The 20,152-nt window shown below is 42.6% G+C and overlaps 1 protein-coding gene and 1 long non-coding RNA gene across 3 annotated transcripts in view; one reads left to right on the forward strand and one right to left on the reverse strand.

Moving 5' to 3' along the window:
* rspo2 (R-spondin 2) overlaps positions 1–20,152 on the reverse strand; it is a 60,462-nt gene that overhangs the window by 20,809 nt on the left and 19,501 nt on the right. For both annotated transcript variants that reach the window (XM_082550572.1, XM_082550571.1), the window contains exons 3-5: positions 12,986–13,174; positions 4,102–4,245; positions 3,647–3,835 (exon numbers count right to left, since the gene is read on the reverse strand). In XM_082550572.1, coding sequence (XP_082406698.1) covers positions 3,647–3,835; positions 4,102–4,245; positions 12,986–13,174 — 522 coding nt within the window. The remainder of the gene's footprint in view (positions 1–3,646; positions 3,836–4,101; positions 4,246–12,985; positions 13,175–20,152) is intronic.
* LOC309716643 overlaps positions 9,350–20,152 on the forward strand; it is a 42,588-nt gene continuing 31,785 nt past the window's right edge. The window contains exon 1 of the long non-coding RNA XR_014279486.1: positions 9,350–10,077. This is a non-coding gene — a long non-coding RNA (uncharacterized lncRNA). The remainder of the gene's footprint in view (positions 10,078–20,152) is intronic.

Raw genomic sequence — 20,152 nt, forward strand, 5'->3', positions numbered from 1 at the left:
GACTGGGGAAAGAGAGAAAGCTGAGGCAACTCCAAAGATGGTTTGATAGGCAGAAGGAAAATGAACTTCAAATGGGCATCAAACTCATCGCACACATCTGCTTGTAAACCAGTGAATCTGATGACAGGGGGCTGCTGGGAAATCTCTGTAGGGAATTCCTTAAAGACATCACCTATCCTCTATTCCCATCAACACACAAGTCAGGGAATGGGAGGAAGCCAGTGCTGATAGTGTCAGAGCTGCTATTAATAATGTCTCTTTATTGTTTCTAGCCTGGTCAGAGCAATGCTCCAGGGATCCAGGGGCTATAAGAGCATTTTACCATCTCAAAGGTACAATGCGTTGCCATGGTGGTCCAAATGTAGGTTATTTTTGCAACTTTTTTCCGTCATTCCCACCTGGAAATGACAGGATTTCACTGTTATTTCTTGTAAGTTTGGAGAACTACGTGAACGACAACCAAAATGTTCCTGGCTAAACAACGTGGCTCCGGATGCTGAAAATATACACTAATTATCTGTCTACTCATTCTATGTGTTGTCATGTATGCAGTACAGTTGTAATGCTGCAATAGCGTTTTCTTTAACAGAACCCTTCACCGCATGTTTTGTCTGTCCGTGCGCCACAAACCTGCGTAATCAGGATCCTGCTTTCCTAGCAAACACTGGCCCAAATGGATCCCAGCAGTGCGAATGATATACGGTGTTTACACTGATCGGCAACACGCACTGAAGACATCAGACGGTGCGTCATGTTCAATGTGAAAACTCACCTCTTCACTTTATCTGGGCTTTACTTTTTCCTCTTGTGCACATTTTACAGTGGGATTAAATCTCTGCAGACACAGAAAGGGAACGAAGATCGCTCGTGTAGCGTCTGTTTGTGCCCTGCCTGAGCTGGGAGACAGGGATCTGTCTGTGACGTCCAGTGTAATTTAAATACGTGGCTGTGTTGAAATGCATCCATAAATAGCATATAGATACATGCTTCCTATTATTTTCTGTCTCCATTTAATCCATAGCATCTTTACAATGTGCAGTTATACAATCCTGTGCTGATGTCTATGTGCTTTACGTATAAATAAAACATTGATTCCTGCATTGCAAGGTTTATCATGTGCATGTTTCTGACTAAACTGTCAGAGACATCCTTTAGTGGGACCTGTGACCAATTCTGGTATTCTTTGGTGAATGCCAATTGAGCTACATGGTGCTAAACTGACAGCACAGGTCCCACTGAAGGACATCACGCCCCCCTGTACATGAGTAGCCCAGGACACACTGGAAGTCATTTTGTTGGGCTCTGGCAGCCCTCCACTTGAGAACAAGAGAACAGATACTGGTCCTGTTTTTGATCGATGCCCTGTGCAGCTTTCTTTCTGCATCCTCCAAAATTTAGAGACTGCTGAAAGACAGCAAATCTTCTTGCAGCAGCACATATACAATGTGTTGTCCTGAAGGAGCTGGACTACCTGTGCTAACTGAATGTACTGGAGGTATTGTCTCACGCCACCAGTAGTGATAAGGATGCCAACAAAAAGAAGAACTTAAGAAAATTAGTCTGAAGAATGGAGAGAACAATGGACTGTTGTCACCATCTGTATTCAAGCAAGGTGAAATGATTTCAAAATTCTTTATGCTTCTTTACTGTACAGATTTATATCAATGATCATTAACAGACTTTTTGTTACACTTTGATGATCGAGTATCATTTTCTGAGCAATGTATTTTCTCAGATAATTGCATTAAAATCAGGCCAAGAAGAACAGGCACCATAAACTCTCTAAAGGTCCAAGTTCAGTGATTGAATCAATTTCAAGCATCCTCTGCCAGCACTGGTGAATGTGGCCGTGCCCTTAACTTTAAGCACTGATGCAGTTTAAAAGCGTTAGCTGAAACAGTCCGAAGATGTTTGGCAGTAAAAATTCTCTTTTTACGCCTGTAATGTTAGCTATTTTAACATGGGAAGCTATGTGGACTGAGCTGTATTTGGAGCCCCCCTCAAGTGGACACTTAAAAAACTGCAGTTTCCGCCTTCTTTTTCAGTCCCGGATGTCGCTGCTTGGATTTCACTCACGGACGTGATTATTTGCCGGCGTCTGTCGGCTGAGCTCCCAGGCAACAGTTCTAGATGTGTGCACTACTTCTCCTCCCATTTACTTCAGCAGCTTCCATTTTCACATTGTATTTATTTGAATTGTAGAGTGTTGCATTTCACCGGCCTTTGCCAAGAAGGGATTTTTCACAAGCAGTGAGGAATTAACAACACATGCCTAAGTCTGAAATTTGCCTTTATTTAACGGGCCACCGCAGCACTTCACAAGCCCAGAGAGCCCCAAGATGCACACACAGTGACACTTTAACACACGTTTTGTAACCACTAGAGATGTAACTCAAGTCACTGGAAAGGGAACTGTACTGAGAGGTTTACAAAGACTGGATCATCAGGGAGCAGTAACTAAGATGGACATGGGCAAGTCTGGTGTCGAGTTTTTAAAGAATCCAAAGGGGGGAAAAAAGCTTCTGCTACGCACTCCGCTCATAATTAACAACTCTCCATCACTGACTTCATGCTTGAGATAACTGACGACAGTAACCATGTACAAAAATGCCACATTTTAATTAAAGGAGGTCATAAAATTTCTTGGAAAAGGTCAAGCAGGCATGGCAAAGTCATGAAGAGGTGCGTGGGGGTTGGGAAGAATTTCCCTGACAAACAGCAGAGTGCTTTAGGAACTAAATGTGCCATGGAATCACAGTTTCCAACCCAGACAGCAGCAACCGCCTCGGTACTGCTGAAATATGAGAAACTATCAGGGTTTATTTCAAGTTTATTTACTCTTTCACCACTTCGCTAAATGACCCTCCCATTCAACGGTCTAGGCCAAAAATGGAGAAAAATCCTCAAGGTTAGAATATTTTCCTCTTTCTGTTAAACACTGTTTTGACAGGCTGAATGATATCTGCCACTATTTGGTGAATTAAATATTTACACTTGGCCTATTCTAATCCAAAGTTTATGAGAGACGTAAAAGCACATTAAGGGAAAAGACATTTATTTTAAAAGCACTACTAACTGAGGCCGTCACCCCAAATGGTGTGTTTGGACCATCTAAGAGAAAATGGTTTACTTTTTGAAAAAAAAATATTTCCTTTAGCTCTATTTGCACACTGAGAATTTCCAGATTTGACTTCTCATTTAATGGCCTGACATGCATGCAGCACGCACCGCAAATATCTCTCAAGTTGACGGGAGGAAACAGAGACGGCCATTGAGGAAACCTGCAGTTTGTACTTTGAAGAGTTCCACTGAGGAGATGGAAGAGAGGGGCGAGGAAATATACCCAAGAAAAAGAGCAGGCTATCTTATGGCCGCCATGGAAAAACTGTGATATTTCACGCAAGGAAATGTGACGGCACACCTCAAAAAAAAAACAGATTCTGAAAACACAGGTACAGGAGTTACATGAGACAGGTGGAACTCTGACAGGATGGGAAGAATTCTCCTTTGGGATAAGTGCACTGTTTTCTTTAATATTGGCCCGAGTAGAGCAAACCTTAAAGTGAGTGTGGATAAAATCGGGACTGACTGACAGAAAGCCTTTCTCATACACAAAAAGCAACACATGGCTGTGTAACTTCCTCACCGTTCCTGCAGTGCCGCTTGGCCATTTTGCACATCCTGGACTCGGCGATGGTGGGACAGGGTATTGTGTCCTTGGGTGGTTTCTTTACAATGTGCCGCGTTCGGGTCTCCAGACCCCACTTAAAGCCACAGGTTTTGTTTCTCCTGGTGCAGGCTCCCCATTCGCTCCACTGACCCACCTCGCAGCCCTCTGCAGAGAAAGACAGAAAAAAGTGATGTGCCGTGAAACCACAGCGCTATTAGGGGTCAACACAGATACCCCGGGGTCAAGATTAATGCAAGCTGAAGGAGCTTTTACTTGGATGCCATAACTTCTTTGTGTGTGGTCCCATTGTTTTTTCTTTAATAAGCAACTCACACTGAGAAGTTATAGAATACTGTTTACAGATAAAGAAAGGTGTAAAAGAGAAGGAGGCATTTCCATTTTTTTCTACATATTTGTTTCGCTTCACATACCTCCACACTCCATGGTATCTTCCAGCGGGGCAAAGCCCTCGGGGCACTTATCAAAGCAGCGCCCTTTGTGTAGGTAAAAACCCGATTTGCACTTGGTGCAGAAGTCTTTACTGAAGCAGGACTCGCAGTTCTCTATCCTGCACCCTGGAGGGAGAAGCAAAGAAAGAGGGAGAGTCATCAGCAAGCCTCTCATCTGGAGCTGATCGAGAGCTAAGGGGTTTTGGGGAAAGGGGGAGGCCTTGAAGGAATTATACTGTCTCTCCCACAAAAAAAAGAAAAAGTCGATAATGCTTTGTGATTCATTTCTCTACGGAGCTCTAGTCTATATCATAGGACTTGTTTTCCCTGACATCAATGTGTTTTCACCTTCGTGTTCTTGTTGCGCAGTGAGCGAGCAAACAGTGTGAAAACGCAGCAGCAGAGCCGGTGAGGAATTATGTCACGCTGACCTCTTTCAACAGGATGAACTGACATCCAGCACATGAGCGCACATGTTTTCAACTAATGCTCGTGCTGAAACAGGAAGAACACATCCCGCCGGAGCTCTGAACCTCTGAGTCCTTAATATGCTGTCGTATCACTTCACACGCTTCCGATCCGCGTGCGTTTCCATAGCTAAAGATCATTCGGAACTCGGGTTTTCATTAAACGGCGAATAGTGGCTCTTGATCACAAAAGCGGACGACTCTGTGTGGATGCTTTGGCTACAATATGAAAGGGTGGCAGTGCGTTTTTTGTTTTTATTTTTGGAGTGGAAGGTGGGACGGGGACGACAAGATTTTCTATTGCACAGCTAAATAAATGCTGAATCCTTTAGTCAGCAAAACCAACAGCGCACTTATCCTCCCACGCCACACCCTGGTGCTGCACATGACACCCTGTGCCGCGCTTGCAAAGAAAGGCAACGGCAATGTGTCATCAAGCTCTCTGCAAATAACACATCAGGCAGGGCGAAATTACAACAACCACACCAACGGGGCGACACACAGGCCCACATGATTAGTAGGAGCCTCCCCGGGGCTGTCTAATTTATGTTGCTACTCAGAAACATTATGTGGCTCTTTTGCCCAGTAAATTCAGAGTGAACCAAACCTTTAACCTGCAGGCACCATCCACCTCAGACTGGAAGGCTGGGTTCTTGTGTAGGGTGTCGTCTGCTCTGCTGATTGTGTCCTGTATGAGGATGCATAAGCTTACATGCTTTTTCTCTCACGTGTTAGTGGTGGAGGCTGAGGGCTGCTCTTTTATCTGTGACCCTTGCAGGGCCCAGAGATGGGAAGGTTCTCACAATCACACCCCTTAATTACACCATCTTCAGCTAACCATCAGGCCTCCTCCTCGACATTCCTCCAAAACAAGGGGGTCCCTCCCGCTCCACTTTGAACCCTAAAGTATGGCCTCTGCCCACTCACTCTGGTCTCACGCTTTCCCGACCAGTCTAAACAAACCATGGACACACACACACACACACATATGCACAAACACACACATACCAATAAGATAAGGCTAGTTATAAATGCGATTCCACAATAAAGCTGCACTCCACATTCTGAAAAATGAAGGTGGACTCATCATCAATCACTCGCTCCTTGAGCTATTTCCTGCTTTCACACATCGCTTTTGCTTTAATAATTCAATCATCTGATATTATTGTATTATTATTATTATTCATCTACATATTTTCTAGTTTCATTACGGATTTTCTGGCGTTGACCAGGCCAAGCGGTTCTGTTATAAATGCACTCTGCTGTTCTTTTTAAGTATCCTGCCTCTGTCTGGATAAGGAAGTTAAATCAGCAACGCTTGGGTCTGATACAAAACAAGCCCAATACAGGGAGCGAGCAAATAAATCACAGCGCTAATTGGAAAGCACAAAGCTGTCTTTTTACCCCTCACACTTCCCAGGCCTGTCATCACCTGAGAGACTTTTAGCTTTTGGACCAAAAAATAAAAGAGGGAGCGGGAGAACAAGAACATCTGGCAGCACTCTGAAGCACTGGGGCTGTTGTGCAATCCTTGGTTATTGACAGTAAATATGAGCAACCCAGATGTGCGGAGGTTTATGTCCTTGCAGAAGCAGCATAAGCACTTGACAAGGTTTTTGATTAAAACATCACTCTTGGTTTCAGTTTTTCAGATGTAGCCAGGCAAAGGCTCAAACACCCGGGTATCTAGTTTTCTAAATAGCAGATAAGCAATGATGTCATGCTGGGAAATGGATGAGGTGGACGACAACATCAATGCAACTGCATGGGAGTTAGAAATGAAAGTAGGCAAAGCCGGAGGGTCAGAGGTCATCGGCATGAGGGGCAGGTTAGGAAGGGAATCCCTGTGACAGACATTCAGAGTCCAGCTATCAGCCAAAAGGCTATCTGGAACAGCGTGGGCTATCTGAGGCACCGGAGAAGCCCCTATACTGACCACCGACCAGCTCAGCAGTGAGAAGGCTAGTCCAGCAGCTCCAGAAACAGATACAGGGGAGTGGGTTCACTCTCCCAGCGGGATTAACCTCTGGACCACCTTTAAAGTCTTCATCTAGGTGCCACAGGGAAACTAATGAGAAATAATGAGGTCATCAGATCCCAGAGAAGGCCCGGTGTTCCTGTGACTTAAACTTATTATCATCATTATCTCCCAGCCTGGTTCTGGCTGTGACTTATATGATGAACACTGGAAAGTGTGTGTGTGTGTGTGGTGGGGGGCAGTGGCTGAGGATGCTCAGTTTTGAAGAGATTTCGTCAGTGCTTCACCACTGTTACAATGTCACTGCTTCACTTTTCTTTTTTCTTTTTCATCTGATTTTGCACTTCAGTTGTACGCGGTTTGCACGCCAAGTGCTTTTGAAGTCAAGACATGAGTCACCGAGTGTCCCTTGTCATCTAATAGCACATGCTTGGCAGAAGGAAGTCCCTCAGCTGTGGTCTGGATGGGGAACCCACTGATTTGATCATGGACACTTGAAGCTCCGTGTCAGATTCTGTCAACTTGCTCCACTGGCTCACAGCAACATGTGTAATCACTTCATTTATTGACACGAATCCTCGCTGTGCAGAGAGAGATGGTGTTAAATCATATTGTTCCTCACAGGCTTATAGCTGAGCCCGGAGTTGGGCTGTCAGGCCAGTCATCAGTCTACTGAGAGAGCCACCTCCACAAAACTAACCAGACTTGATGATGCACAGCAGGAGTGTCCATGTTATAAAAAGGGCCTGGCAGAGTGAGGGGGAAAACAAGCCCTCTTTTTCCATCTTTCTTATCCAGCCTAAGTCGAACAGCTCTAACCTACTGTAGGGGCCCTGAATTTGGCTGACATGGAAGCTTTGGCTTGCCCGCTGCCACCCAGCCATGTCGTGTGGGGCTGCGGACGGCAGATGTTCGTGGCAACAGCCAGCGCTGCCATGTTCTTCCCGACACTCTCCGTGCGTTTTTTTCCCCACATGGCTGCACCTCCGCACACAAGCGCAGAGCAAGGTGGAGCAGAGGTGATGTTTCTGTCAGTCAGTATCTCCCAAAGAGAGATCAGGGATGACAGACATGTCAGCAGGTCCTCGTAGTTTCACTCCAAAAGGCACAATCTTGTGATATGCTAGGCTCCTATATTCCAGCATGTACTCGCAGACAGCTCAAGCTTCAGACGGTGGTCAAGCGTAGACAGCCCTTCCACTCTTGCACTTTGGCATGCATAATTATGCAGGTCTCTGAGAACAAACCCAATTCAACTCTGTGTCTGGGTGTAAGGTCCTGGGAGCGGGCTTGGTTTGGTGGGCCCGTTGTATTGTCTGGCAAATCTGAAAGTGCGGTTAGTAAAGCTGTGATGATTAAATGTCCCTTGGTGAAGCTCAAAGGCCAAAAGCAACTGGTCTTTTTGTTGGTTAGACTGCAATGGAAATACCCACATGCTCAGAAGCAGAGCGAGGAAAGGGGAGCTTAAAGGAAAGACTCCTGCCACTGTTGCCAGCTAAAGGCAGCAAAAACTTAAGTACCTTTACGCACACTTGTGCCCATATGGTTAACGATCATGATGCATAACGGATCTGCAACCCAACAAATTCCCAAAATGCACTTTAAAATTCAAATGATCTTGGAGAGGTTACATCCAATGAGCTTTTATTTTGACCCATAACAAAAAAGAAAGAAGTCTCTAGAGCACAACAGACTGGCACTAAATTAGGGGCAATTTTTAAATCACATTTCCAGGATACTGGATCTCAGGCCTTGATTTGACTGGTTGGTGGTTGGCAGTGAACGCAGCGTGGGGTTTTTAAAGCTGCTGCATTGGGGTAAGGCAACTGTGCTGGCAGCTAGAGTATGTCTAGCAGTGGGGGGTCTGTAATACACCCCGAGGGAGGAAGTCTTCAATGCAGCCCTGCACTCATGCTGACTCTCTCAACACTTTGTCTCATACAGAAGACAGCTCTGATAGTCGCCTTTCAGCTCATAATTCTTTCAGCCAGTGAGCTTGCTTGTGATAGCAAATGACAGAATATGCTTTGGATGAGGATTGTATATTAAAAGCAAAGTGATATGAAATGTGACTTTGCAGAGAGCGTGACTTCTCTACATTCATGCAGATTTGGCTGTACACAAAGCAGCGCACTGTGTGTCCGTTGCTACAAATCTTCCCTGCAGAGCGGTGGGCTGACACTCACAGACACCGGTGTGGGGCCTGTTCTGGGCGACTGATAAGAACTCCCGTGGATAACACTGGAGTTATAGCATATGGTTTATGGCTCATATCAACCCATTCATTAGCTGCTGAAAGGAATTTCAGGGGAGCAGAGGTCCAAGAACATAAAATATGGTCACACAGAAAGATATTATGCAACAAAAAGACATTACTGACGAACCAGCTCCATCTCCGTGATGGCAGTAAACACTGTGGCTCCCATGTCTCAAGCCTCTTTGGAACCTAGCTGAAGTGTAGCTGCAAATGGGCTTCCAGTTACGTTACGCCACAGAAAGCAGAGCTCCCATTGTTTCAGTCTCTAATTATGGTGTTATCTTCCCTGCAGTGAATGGGAAACCCCCCAGAAAAGTGTGCATTAAATTTAAAATTCATCATACGGCACAGTTTCTCAAGGTATTCAGAGGAAATTCAAGGAAACATTTTAGTAACAAGGAGCAGCAGTCAACGTTGAGTTCTTTGCGGATTTGCAAAGAGCAAAGATTTAAATGATCATACGTTAACCCTTTAAGACCTACCATAGAACCAAGTTCGCCAGAGCTTATATTATATTTTTACATGCTGTGGAGCCATTTTTGGGAGCATTTCAAGTTGCTATACATCAATACAACCATTATAGCCCAAACTTTAATAATATGTCTGCATTAGGTGCATAGTAATTACATAAATTGCAAAAAAGTGCAATAAACTACAAAAAAATTGAAAATCGTTTTTGTTTTTTTAACATATATTTCTAGTTAGAGAAATTTAAGAGGCTTATCCCTCAAAACTGTAAATACAAAAAAGTTACACAAACTAGTTTCCCACCACAGGAAATTTATTTTGAGTGTCTTCATAGTTTTATTTTTGAAATACACCAATTTTTATACACTGCAGGAAAAACGAAAATAAATATTATAGTGCAAATTTGCAAAATAACAGCATATGCATCAAAATAAACTATTTCCAGCAGTGCAATATGAGTCTTAAGCATCCCAGAAACGACACAGAAAGTCATAAAGTCAAACATAACTTTTTAAAACACATAACAAGTAAAACACAAGCTCATAAGGCCCCGATCGTAAAAAAACTACATTTCCGCAAAAAGACGTCACTTCCGGTTTCGGGCAGGTCATGCGGTCATGTGATAGTTCGCGCTGATGGACGTAGGAAGTGTTACAAACAGCTGATGGATCGGCGAAGCGTGTTTCTGGAATATCATGTTTTTGTTGCTGCAAGTGATTTTTATGCAGTTTTTGCAAAGCTATATGTGGAAGGAAACTGTGACCTAGGACAAGCTGATGGCATAAGATGTAAGTACAACTCCTCCCATTTCATATGCAAAAAAAATTATTGCGCTAGCTTACTTGGTTGCAGAGCTACCGGGATTTAAAAATAGTTACGCAAAACAGAGCGTGCCCGCTCCGATCGGCTGTAAAGGGTTAAAGTATTGCTGTTGGCTTCAATTTTAGTAGAACCGCATTATCACAGTTTTTGGCGAGCACTTTCCCAAGACATGCTAGTCAGGTGGACCAGACTGTCTGCAGTGCACAGAAGCTGGGTGAGAATGTGATCCTCTAAAGAATGAAACGCGTGAATGACGACCTGTTAGAAGACCAGAAAGCCACAAGAAACCTGCTTTCCAGATGAGCCAGCTGACCCTAATAGAGATCAACCATAATAGTGCATTTGGAGGATCTTTAACTAACAGTTGTAGTCAAGGATCTCTATATTTATGACCAGGAGCTTGACCCTGAACAGCAGAGAAAGTACATCTGACATCTAAATTTACAGTCTGAACCATGACTTGTTCAACATAACAGTATACATACGATTTTTGTATTTGTCTTAGATTCCATACCAGTGAAACTACATATTGCATAACAATGTCAGTTTACGGTTTTCCTTTAGAAAAAGTGAACATTAGATTTCAGAGAGAGTCCCCAATCCTATCGACCTCTTGCTTAGTAGAAGAATTTCAGAACAGCCCTCAAAAAAATTCTTGAATGTGATAAGATCACACAGACAAACTCGGATTTAATAATAAACAGCTGTCCTCTAAGTGATTTCAGAGGCAGTGCTTAAAAAACACCAAAGAAATAGGGCACAGAGAACCCCTCATCATCGCCCTTCATGTCCACTGTGTCTGAGTTCCAGTTGCCTGCATTAGCTCACAAATATTACCTTCCAAGTCGATAAAATGTCCGCAATAAAATGATCGGATGCCAGCTGTTTAGTGGAAATGACACACAGAGCGCAGTTGAGAGTGAGACTCGAATAGGAAACCGGATTAGAGAGCCACAGCTGAAGCAGCGATCACATCAAAGTAGTTCTCGCATTAAAGTCTGATGCTACATGACAATACAAGATGTTGTTCTATGAGCAGTTTGCATGGCCAGTGATCCAGATTAACTTCCCACACATCAGGATCCGTTAAAGTCAAAATTCAGCCTGTGTGGGGCGGTGCAGTCAGGAAAGCAGGGTTAAAAAGTAACGTTTTAAAAGACTTTTTTTTTCTCTTCGACCAAAAAACAAGATGTCTTTCACTTCTAGCTTTCTCTGAGTAATGAAAATGGGATAAAGTGACTTTGGAGCCTTTAGGATTTTGCCTCTAATGTGGGAAAACTGATGAACTATGAGCATGCAAAGAGCAAGGGTTTTGTTTGTGGGTATCCAATTGATACCAGCAGTCTGCTAAAAGAGACGTTCAAAGTTTCAAACTGCACTACAGGATATTTCTGCAAACCTTTTGTGATCTTGTTATCCTAAATCCAAAAAAACATCCTACAAAAAGGAAAAACCGCCCATTTCGAATAATCTCAATCTCAATGTATTTCCTCAATATTTTTAATTTTATTTAGTTAGTAAAGGTTTAGCTTTATGTTTGGTAAGAATGGGAACAGGCTGACCCACAAAACACTGTTAGTAATTAAGAAAAACGTTATTTTAAATTCATTCATGAATTTATATTTTGAACCTTTTATAGTACTAATTTCTGAACAGAGCCTCAAAGACTGATGAAGAATCACAACCTGACCAGGTAAAAATGAACATGCGCTGATGTTCCACTGCCAGATTTCTGGACACTGAAGTTTCACTTTCAATAGAGGCCGTTTATGGCTTGAAGAAAAAAGAAATTGGTAGTTTGGCTGTAATATGCTTTTATTTTAATATCAAAATGAGCCAATCTATATATTTGCATCTAGATGGGCTACGGTTGCTGCATGTCAGAGGCAAAGGTACGGACATCCTCATCTGGGACTTAATTTCAGTACGCCTGTCAGAAGTTTGGCCTAGGATTTAAGTTCCACTGTTTTTATATGAAACACTCAGCCAACACCTATAAAGGTCCTCTCTATTTCTCTCCGGCCATATTTCACGTTCGTAAAGGTTAAGTTACGAAAGTGAAACATGAAGAGGAGAAGGACATATTTGATTGACGAGCTATTGTTAATAGTATAATCTAGAGTATGTAAGACCAAAGGTGTGGTCCAAAACACTAATATGCCTAATGATGAGGGGATATTTAATATGGTTTCATTACTCAAACAGTAAATAAAAGTAAGTCAAGTTCTGAATTATATTGCCTTTCTCTAAATACTAAATACAATATTAGTCTAAGGTGTAGTGCCACTTTTATTGCTTTACTTTTCTTAATCAAACTCTCCAGTCAATGCACAATATATTGGTGGGTGGCCTGCTTTCTGTTCACAGGCAAAAAAAATTTCTTTGACTTCCAAGAAATTACACTGTCTAATGAAAACCTCAATCCACAAGCTCCGGCAATCAGTCGTTAAAACAAGTAAGTTTCCTTCCCTTATTCTAACATATAAACATCTTTCTCCATATTGCATAGTATCTCGAAAAGGACTGCTTTACCGTACTGCTGTTTAATGTGGCCCTAAAGCTAGTTTTGGCCTAATTGCATTTGCATTTTGGTTGCATTTGTGGTTCGATTTCATGCCTTCAGACAACCTCGCGTGACAGAGGCTGCTAAGACAAGGCTTCACCAGTTACATCCACCTGTGTGAACGGATGAGCCATTCAAATTGTCAGGCATGTGCGTCTCCTCTGAGTAAGTCGCAATAAATCATTCGCTGTGGGAAAATGGGAGGTGGTATTGTATGTCTGGCTAGGGAGCCAAGGGTGGAAGGAGATTTTGGGGAGTGAAGGTGGAGTGTATGAGGGATGCTGGGTAGGTTAAACTCGATAGGATCTTACTGGAGCACATGTTGAGTTCGGGGCTGCGCATGCCGTAGTATCCGGCCGGACAGTCGTGAAGACACTCCCCATACTGCCTCATCCTCTCCCTCCGCAGAAACAGGAACAGTTTGGGCTGGCAGTTCACACAGCCGTTATCCCTGGAGCACACCGAGCAGCCTTTACAGATGGGGTACGCACCATAGCTAGCTGCAGGAAGGACAAACGGGGGGGTGGGGGGAAGAAAGAGGGTGACATAGGAGCAAGAGTTGATTAGAATCCGGAAGAATCTGTCACTTTTTTTCGATCAAAGATTTTGTTCACACAAAACACACAGATTTATATTTCCTAAAAACTTTCTGAAATCAGCATTTGTGATCGATCCTTTATTGAACAGTGAATTTACCATCATCAATCAATGATCATCAGACACAAAAAATAATTTTTATTTTCAGTGCATGTGTGTGTGTGTGAGGTCAGTGCTTCTGTTAGCTCGACTACCGCTGGAAGATGTAACTTCCACGGTGGTTCAGATGGCTGTTTATTCTGAACCAGCAACAAAGAAGCAGGATTCCTTCAGATCCTTGTATCATTACTCATCTGCGGATGACCGTAAGTTCACCCTGTGACAGGGACGAGGTGAACAAGAGGCAACACACTCAACTGTGGGAGGGCTGACCGTTAGAATAATACCTAAGTACAAGAGTAAAAACCCAAACAACCATAATAGATATATCAGCAGGATATCCTTCAATTCATAGTAAATATGTCCAATTCAACAATTTGTCATTCATGCAAACTCTAGTTCGCCTCTCAGCGTTCGAATGCTGATTGGTTATGAATGTGAATATTGCATTAATTCTGGTCAGAGCTGGCCTCCTAAACGATTGTGTTGAGACAGCCGATGAAAGCCCCCAGAACCGCAGCAGCTCTAGCCTCAGCTCGAGTTGCCTGTGGAAGACAAAGGAGCCAGTAAAAAGACAGTCCTTTCTACAATAAGTGGCTTTCAATCTAAACTCCTTAGCATCCCGTTTACAGGAAAATATCCTCGGGCCATTCCAAACGAGAGACACTTCAGATGTTCTTCAAGCCAAGTCTTGAATATCACAGGCAGGGACTGGGTAACAGCGGTGCTTATACTGTGCGACCTACCACAACGCTTAATAAAACACTGTGTAGCAAGCTGGACAGCCTGAGAGACAGAGCAGAGCATGCCTGCATTACTGGCCATAGATCCACATATTAGATTTCTCTGAAGGGATTCAACCAGAAAAAGTGAGAGCTAAGTGGGCCCATTGCAAGCATCAGTTTGTAATCATGTAAAAAATAAGTCAGCGCATGTTTTTCATCTTTTTTTCATTTGTTTTGTTGGAGCGCTGGGAGACAGTCTTTAGAGAGGTATGCTGGCTCTGCCAAACTGTGCTCGTATTCCTGAAGCCAGAGTGGATGGAAGTAAGATTAAGTGCTAATCAGAATGTGTCTCTGATGGTCTTTAGGGATGAGGTTTACAGCGACACTCCATCGATCACAGCAGCGCCGTGATGTGCGCTCCAACTCCATTCATCACACAGACTGGGGATGGTTCATCTCCAGTCAGCACTTGCTCAGTAAGACATGAATGAAAACCCCAAATTAATACTAGCGTTGGCTCTTCCAATTCTCAGATGGAAAATCGTGTCTTATATTCAACTGTCAATCCAACGTTTTAGTTGTGCCAATGCAGCTCCAAGATGGCATCCTCAAAGTCATCTGGCGGATACAGGTGCGCCTTACCTAGCATCTAGTACAACTGGACAAATGTCAAGTGCTTTCCTTACCTTACAGAAAGTGCTATAATAACGTGCAGGAACTTAAAGCCGACTTCTATTTCCCGTCAGGTAACGCTATCGCTATCACGAGAATCACTCCCCCGAATATATCTCATATTTCATTCTGTCAATCCTTCCATTCTGTAAGACTAAACTGCATCATTAGACCCAACCTCAATACTCAACCATATATTCCTGTAGAATACACAATCTGGGTGCATTTACAGCAAACTGACATTCGCATTAAACCAGTCACATGTACTCCCGTCTGCCCTTGCTAAATCTGAGCATAGCACTGACAGAAAAGGAAAGCCAACTTGGCAAAGGTAAACCTGTCAGGCTGGAAAAAGTTTATTTCTGCAGCGCGTTTCAAGCGGGCTCAAACCTCTTAACACTATGCTAACAAAACTATCCTAACAAGAATGAAAGAAAAACACTATCCGGGCCTGTGGTCATCCCAGACCATTGGCAGGTCAATCAACAGAGAAATTATAGTTATTGAAAGGCCTTTTGATGAGCCTGGCTCAAAGTTCCCGCTCATTCTTTGCTCTCCGTTGTTTCTGCTTGCTGCTAATCTCACGGTGTCGGCAAGTGAGGACAGCGCAGTATACGTTGTTTGAATGAAGCATTTCCCGTGTCCTGGAATTACCATATGACTATGGGGAAAGTAGGGAAGGAAAGGCTGAAGGCAGTGGAGAGAAACTCTTTTGGTCCAGATCTTGGGGAGATTAGCTTGTGTGTGTGCGTTTGTGGAAAGGTTTGGAGGTTTAGGCCACAGGTATGTCAGGAAAGAGGCCACAATTCACAGTGTCTGGAGCTACGCTGTCCAACTCACGTCCCACACTACCGGCATAATGTCTAGTGCACTTTACATCAATCTGCCGACTGCCAGCAGGTTTCAGCCATTCTTAAGAAAAACATCCAAATGTACTTAGAGCAGAAGAAAAGATACTGAAAAGTAAATTAACAGACATCTCCATATATTACAGCAGTTTAATTTAATTTGGGAGGACCGTATAGTTAGTTTGCTAGAGAATATGTTCCAAATTGTAAATGTGGTCCCTTTTTCTTTTGGCATATTATGTCTTTCCTATTTTCAGACACCAGGTCTACTTAAACCCAGTCTATCTTAATGCTAAGTGTGTTCAGACACATGTTCCATGTTCTTCTTCTGTTCTTCACGCCCATGCTCTTCTTCTGTCAGTCACTTTGAAATTAAACTGACCCACAGATGTAGAACAAATGGACCGAGTGGTCAACATCTCATTATGGATACCAGGTTTAACGTATACGGTATGTATTTTGAGACTTCGGGAGAGGACTGCACATCATTAAAAGCACCACTCCTTTCACATGATAAAGTGATGTCGTTTACGATTTCAACCACAAAGTGCTTATTACGTGAAACAAAACAAATCCGCAGTTCCCACTTCTGACAGCTGAGTAAAGATCCCCCTGGGCTTCAAGTACTCTATTTACAAAAGCCCAAATCCATACGAACATCGCTGAAAAAGCCTCCACAAGGACATTTTAATACAAAAACTTAATAAGTGCCTCAATGTGTCATGTCTACAAGGCAGAGCGCTGTGCAAAGTTGCTGTTCTCATACAGGAACCACATGAAGGACCCCTCACATATCGTCTACCTCAGCCTTCACAAATGTACTGTGACAGCTAAACCCTGGTAAGTCCCGAGGGAGGAAAATACCTTGAAATCATTTGCATTTATAAAGAGAATTTACATAATGGGTACATTTTTAAAAGAAAATGCTGGCAGTTTGGAGAAGATTACGTCTGTGTGCAAGTTTAAAGCAGAAGCCAGTTAGCTTAGCAAGATCTAACTTTCCTCATTACAAAAACTGTCCAAAGTTTAAACACAGTACATGGCAAGTTAATTTATAAGTTTCTGGACAGATTATTGATATGGCTAGATTATGATTATGCTGTTTCCCTATGCCCCAATATTTATACTAAATTAAGTTAAAGACCTGCTAATTATAGCTACATATGTAGCTTACAATATGAGCGCAAGACTGGCCCAAACCTTATTTAACCTTTGTCAGAAAGTGTACTTTCCAGTGTGCCACTAAGCAGTGTCCTTTCAGCTAATTTACAGAGGATTTTCTTTTTCTTCATGCTTCATGCTTCTGTCCAACTAACTATCCAAAAACCCAACTGCACCTGGCATCTTGTGGGCTGTCTTCTCTAGAGTGAGATGGCAGCCAGTTTGGAAATACTCTCATGTTATAAAAATATAATAATCACCAAAATTAAAATTGATCATGTTACAGTGAAATATGCCATGCAGTTCCAACACCTGTTTTATTTTAGATCAATAGCAGGCAGTTAGCTTAAAGGTTTCTGAGAGTGACAAAGGCAGGGTGTTATTCTGGAATCCCCTTGAATTGCATTACTTAGACATCAACCTTCTCCAAATGAGGAATGACCAACTTGATGCCCCAACACAAAAATACAGTGCTGTGAAAATGTATTGAATGGTTGGTTACAATTACAGTGGAGATGACAGATCTTGTAACGCAAGTTTACATGTTTGGCTAGCATTAGCGCTGTCAATTTGCTCTAAAATCTGCCAAATCTATCTTTTAAATCTCATGTCAAAGTAGAAGAATCCACAAGATCAAGATTACCCTTCATTAAGATCCCATACAGGAAGTTTGGCCATAAAAGTAAATACATAGGAGTAGAAGCAGTAACAGCTAACTAGCGCAACTGACTCTTGACTTCATCCATCAGTTATGCATCTACTATAGGATGCCACTCACATATTCGACTGGGAAAGTACCCAGTCAAGAGTCATAGCTATGCTAATCAAGTGGTCAAGGCTGCAAGAGAACATGTTTTATAAACCTGCTATTAAGTATGTATGCTGTTCATCTTAAGTTTGTCGAACAACAGTTAGAGTCACAGCATAAGAATGACAGCGTGTTTGGAGCGCGGCAGCTTTCGTTTTGCAGCCTGGGAAATTTAACTGCATGCAGCTCAAGAGTAATTAGGGCTGCTTTAAGATCAAGTTGAAAAAAAAAAAAACACAAACTCCATTGCAGGTAGATTTTTATGAGTCCAAAGCCAGCGTGACAGATTATGCTCATGGCTGCCAAAACCATCAGCATACGCCATGAGGTTCCACCCACGGTCAGCTAACTTCCTGCCTTGCACTCACCTACCTACTGTTACCCATGAATACATTCATATTGAAAGATTCCAACTTTCTGCACTCCAAACCCCTAACAAGGCAAACTGCATATAATTTTTGTGTTTCTTCAAGAGCGGTGAACTTCACAAAAAGAACAAAAGACATGTTTTAGTAGGCTTCAGTGATGTAGGTCTTTTTTTTAGATTGACTTTGTTAACAAATCTTAGGTCATTACTGATGAAGACTGATTCTCTGTAACCATTTTCAGGCCCTTAAAGATATACATTTTATTTTCATTTCCTTTAATTTTCATAGGATCCTTGTATTTATGTTTTTTGGGATGTCATTTTCAGATGCAAGGATTTTTTTTGTTGTCTGTGGCCAACAACATTTAGAACAAAGCAGTAACATGATTCTGTTTCATGCCTCGGCTCCTCAGTTCAAGTCACAGTGTCATTCACTCAGCAAAAAGTAACAGACCATAGTTTACCTTGACACCTGTCATTTTAACCAAGCACTAAATAAAAAACTAGAGTGGGCTAGCAAAAAGCGTGTCCCGGTTAACTGCTGAGGTGATGCAGAAATGCTGCAGACTTGTATCGGTATCATAACACGGTGGTGAATTCCGAACTCAGCAAAACTGAAGACTGGTGCTTATATTAAAACACAACTCTTTCTATTCTCATAGTTCTGCTTCATTTCTCCAAGGGCCCCTGGTATGTAAATCTAATAATGCAGACTGTGAATGCAGCTATCCAGCACACTGTCCATTATTTGGAAAAGGCACTTTACAGTGCAGGACACATATATACATACGGGGAATCTTGACATCATCCAGTAACACGGCAAAAATATATCAGCCGCTTCATCTATATTATCCATAAATGTCACATGGTCAAGAGGCAGTGATGGAAAACCTCAGCTTTTGGAGTAGCAGCAGGTCACAAAGACTTGCACTCTCATGTGGAAAGCGCCACATTCACCAACAGAATTATACGCTTTCCTCGTGGCACTGGGACTATTATTGTTTATTGTCTACCTCACTTGTTCCCCTTAAATGCTGGTATAAGCTTACTGCTGTTCCACTTAAGGGGAAAAAAGAGAAAGCATGGGACAAGGAAAGGGCATATACAGGACAGCGCAGCAGCCTCCAGCTGACTGGCGGCGAATCGTACCAGAAGGAGCAAAGCAGCCACTTTCTGGATCTCTTCAAACCACCAAACTATCGAGGATTACGCTCCATAGCTGTAGCAGTGTCAACCCTCACAAGCGGTTGTAACATCTCAACATTGTTCGAGCATGGAAAATGACATCAAACGACCTGCTTTTCGGGCCCGTGACTTTGTCATGAATTTGGAAGTCGCACTTAGCTAAAAAATTGCGGAGTAAAAGCAGAAGGGGTAAAAGAGGGGGGTACTTTGGGCCTGTGTGCTGAAGGCGCATTTCTGTTCCAATTTAGCAGAAAATATATTGGACTTGCCTCTGACTCTGTTCCAGCTGGAAACAGTCAGGTTTTAGGATCTATGCCTTTTTCCCCCCGGTTTACTTTAACAGATCATACTGTAAGCACATGTTTATAATTTGGGACAGTCCTGCTGCTTATAATGATTTTGCAGCATGAGACTGAGCAAACACATTTTGCTGTCAGACATATTAGCCCCAGCCAAAGTGTTCTTGTGACACAGATCCACCGTGCGACGCAGGCAGCTCGGGGATTTGAACCCTCACTTAAAAGCGTGGTTGTTAATGTAATGGCGAATGGGTAAAACAGGCAGCTATGGTTCAAACAGGCAAGTGGAAAAATGGCAACATGAAGGCAACACTTTTTAGTGCGTAATAAAACAAAAAGTCAAACTAATTTAATTTGGTGTGACTCAACAGGTCGGGCCACAGTGCCATGCAGGTGAGAAAAATAGATTTGACTCACTGGATAACCACGGATGCAAATGAATGGAAGGAATAGTTTGACATTTTAACAATTTTTTGGAGTTTTTTTTTTCTGTTTGTGTTTTTTCTGAGAGTTAAATAACAAGATTGATACTGGTAGGGTTAATGTGTACATGAGAACTAACATGTTAGAGTCTCTGGTGGTTTCCCTATTTACTGCGCTCAGCCAAGACATACATAAGTTTCAAACTTCCCATAAAAAGACAATTTATTTGCTGTACACGCATAGATTCAACATGATTACACAAGATAAAACACATTAAATAGCCTAGTGAGCTTT

Source organism: Aulonocara stuartgranti, assembly GCF_965226115.1.
Source record: "Aulonocara stuartgranti genome assembly, chromosome: 11".
Lineage (NCBI taxonomy): Eukaryota > Metazoa > Chordata > Actinopteri > Cichliformes > Cichlidae > Aulonocara > Aulonocara stuartgranti.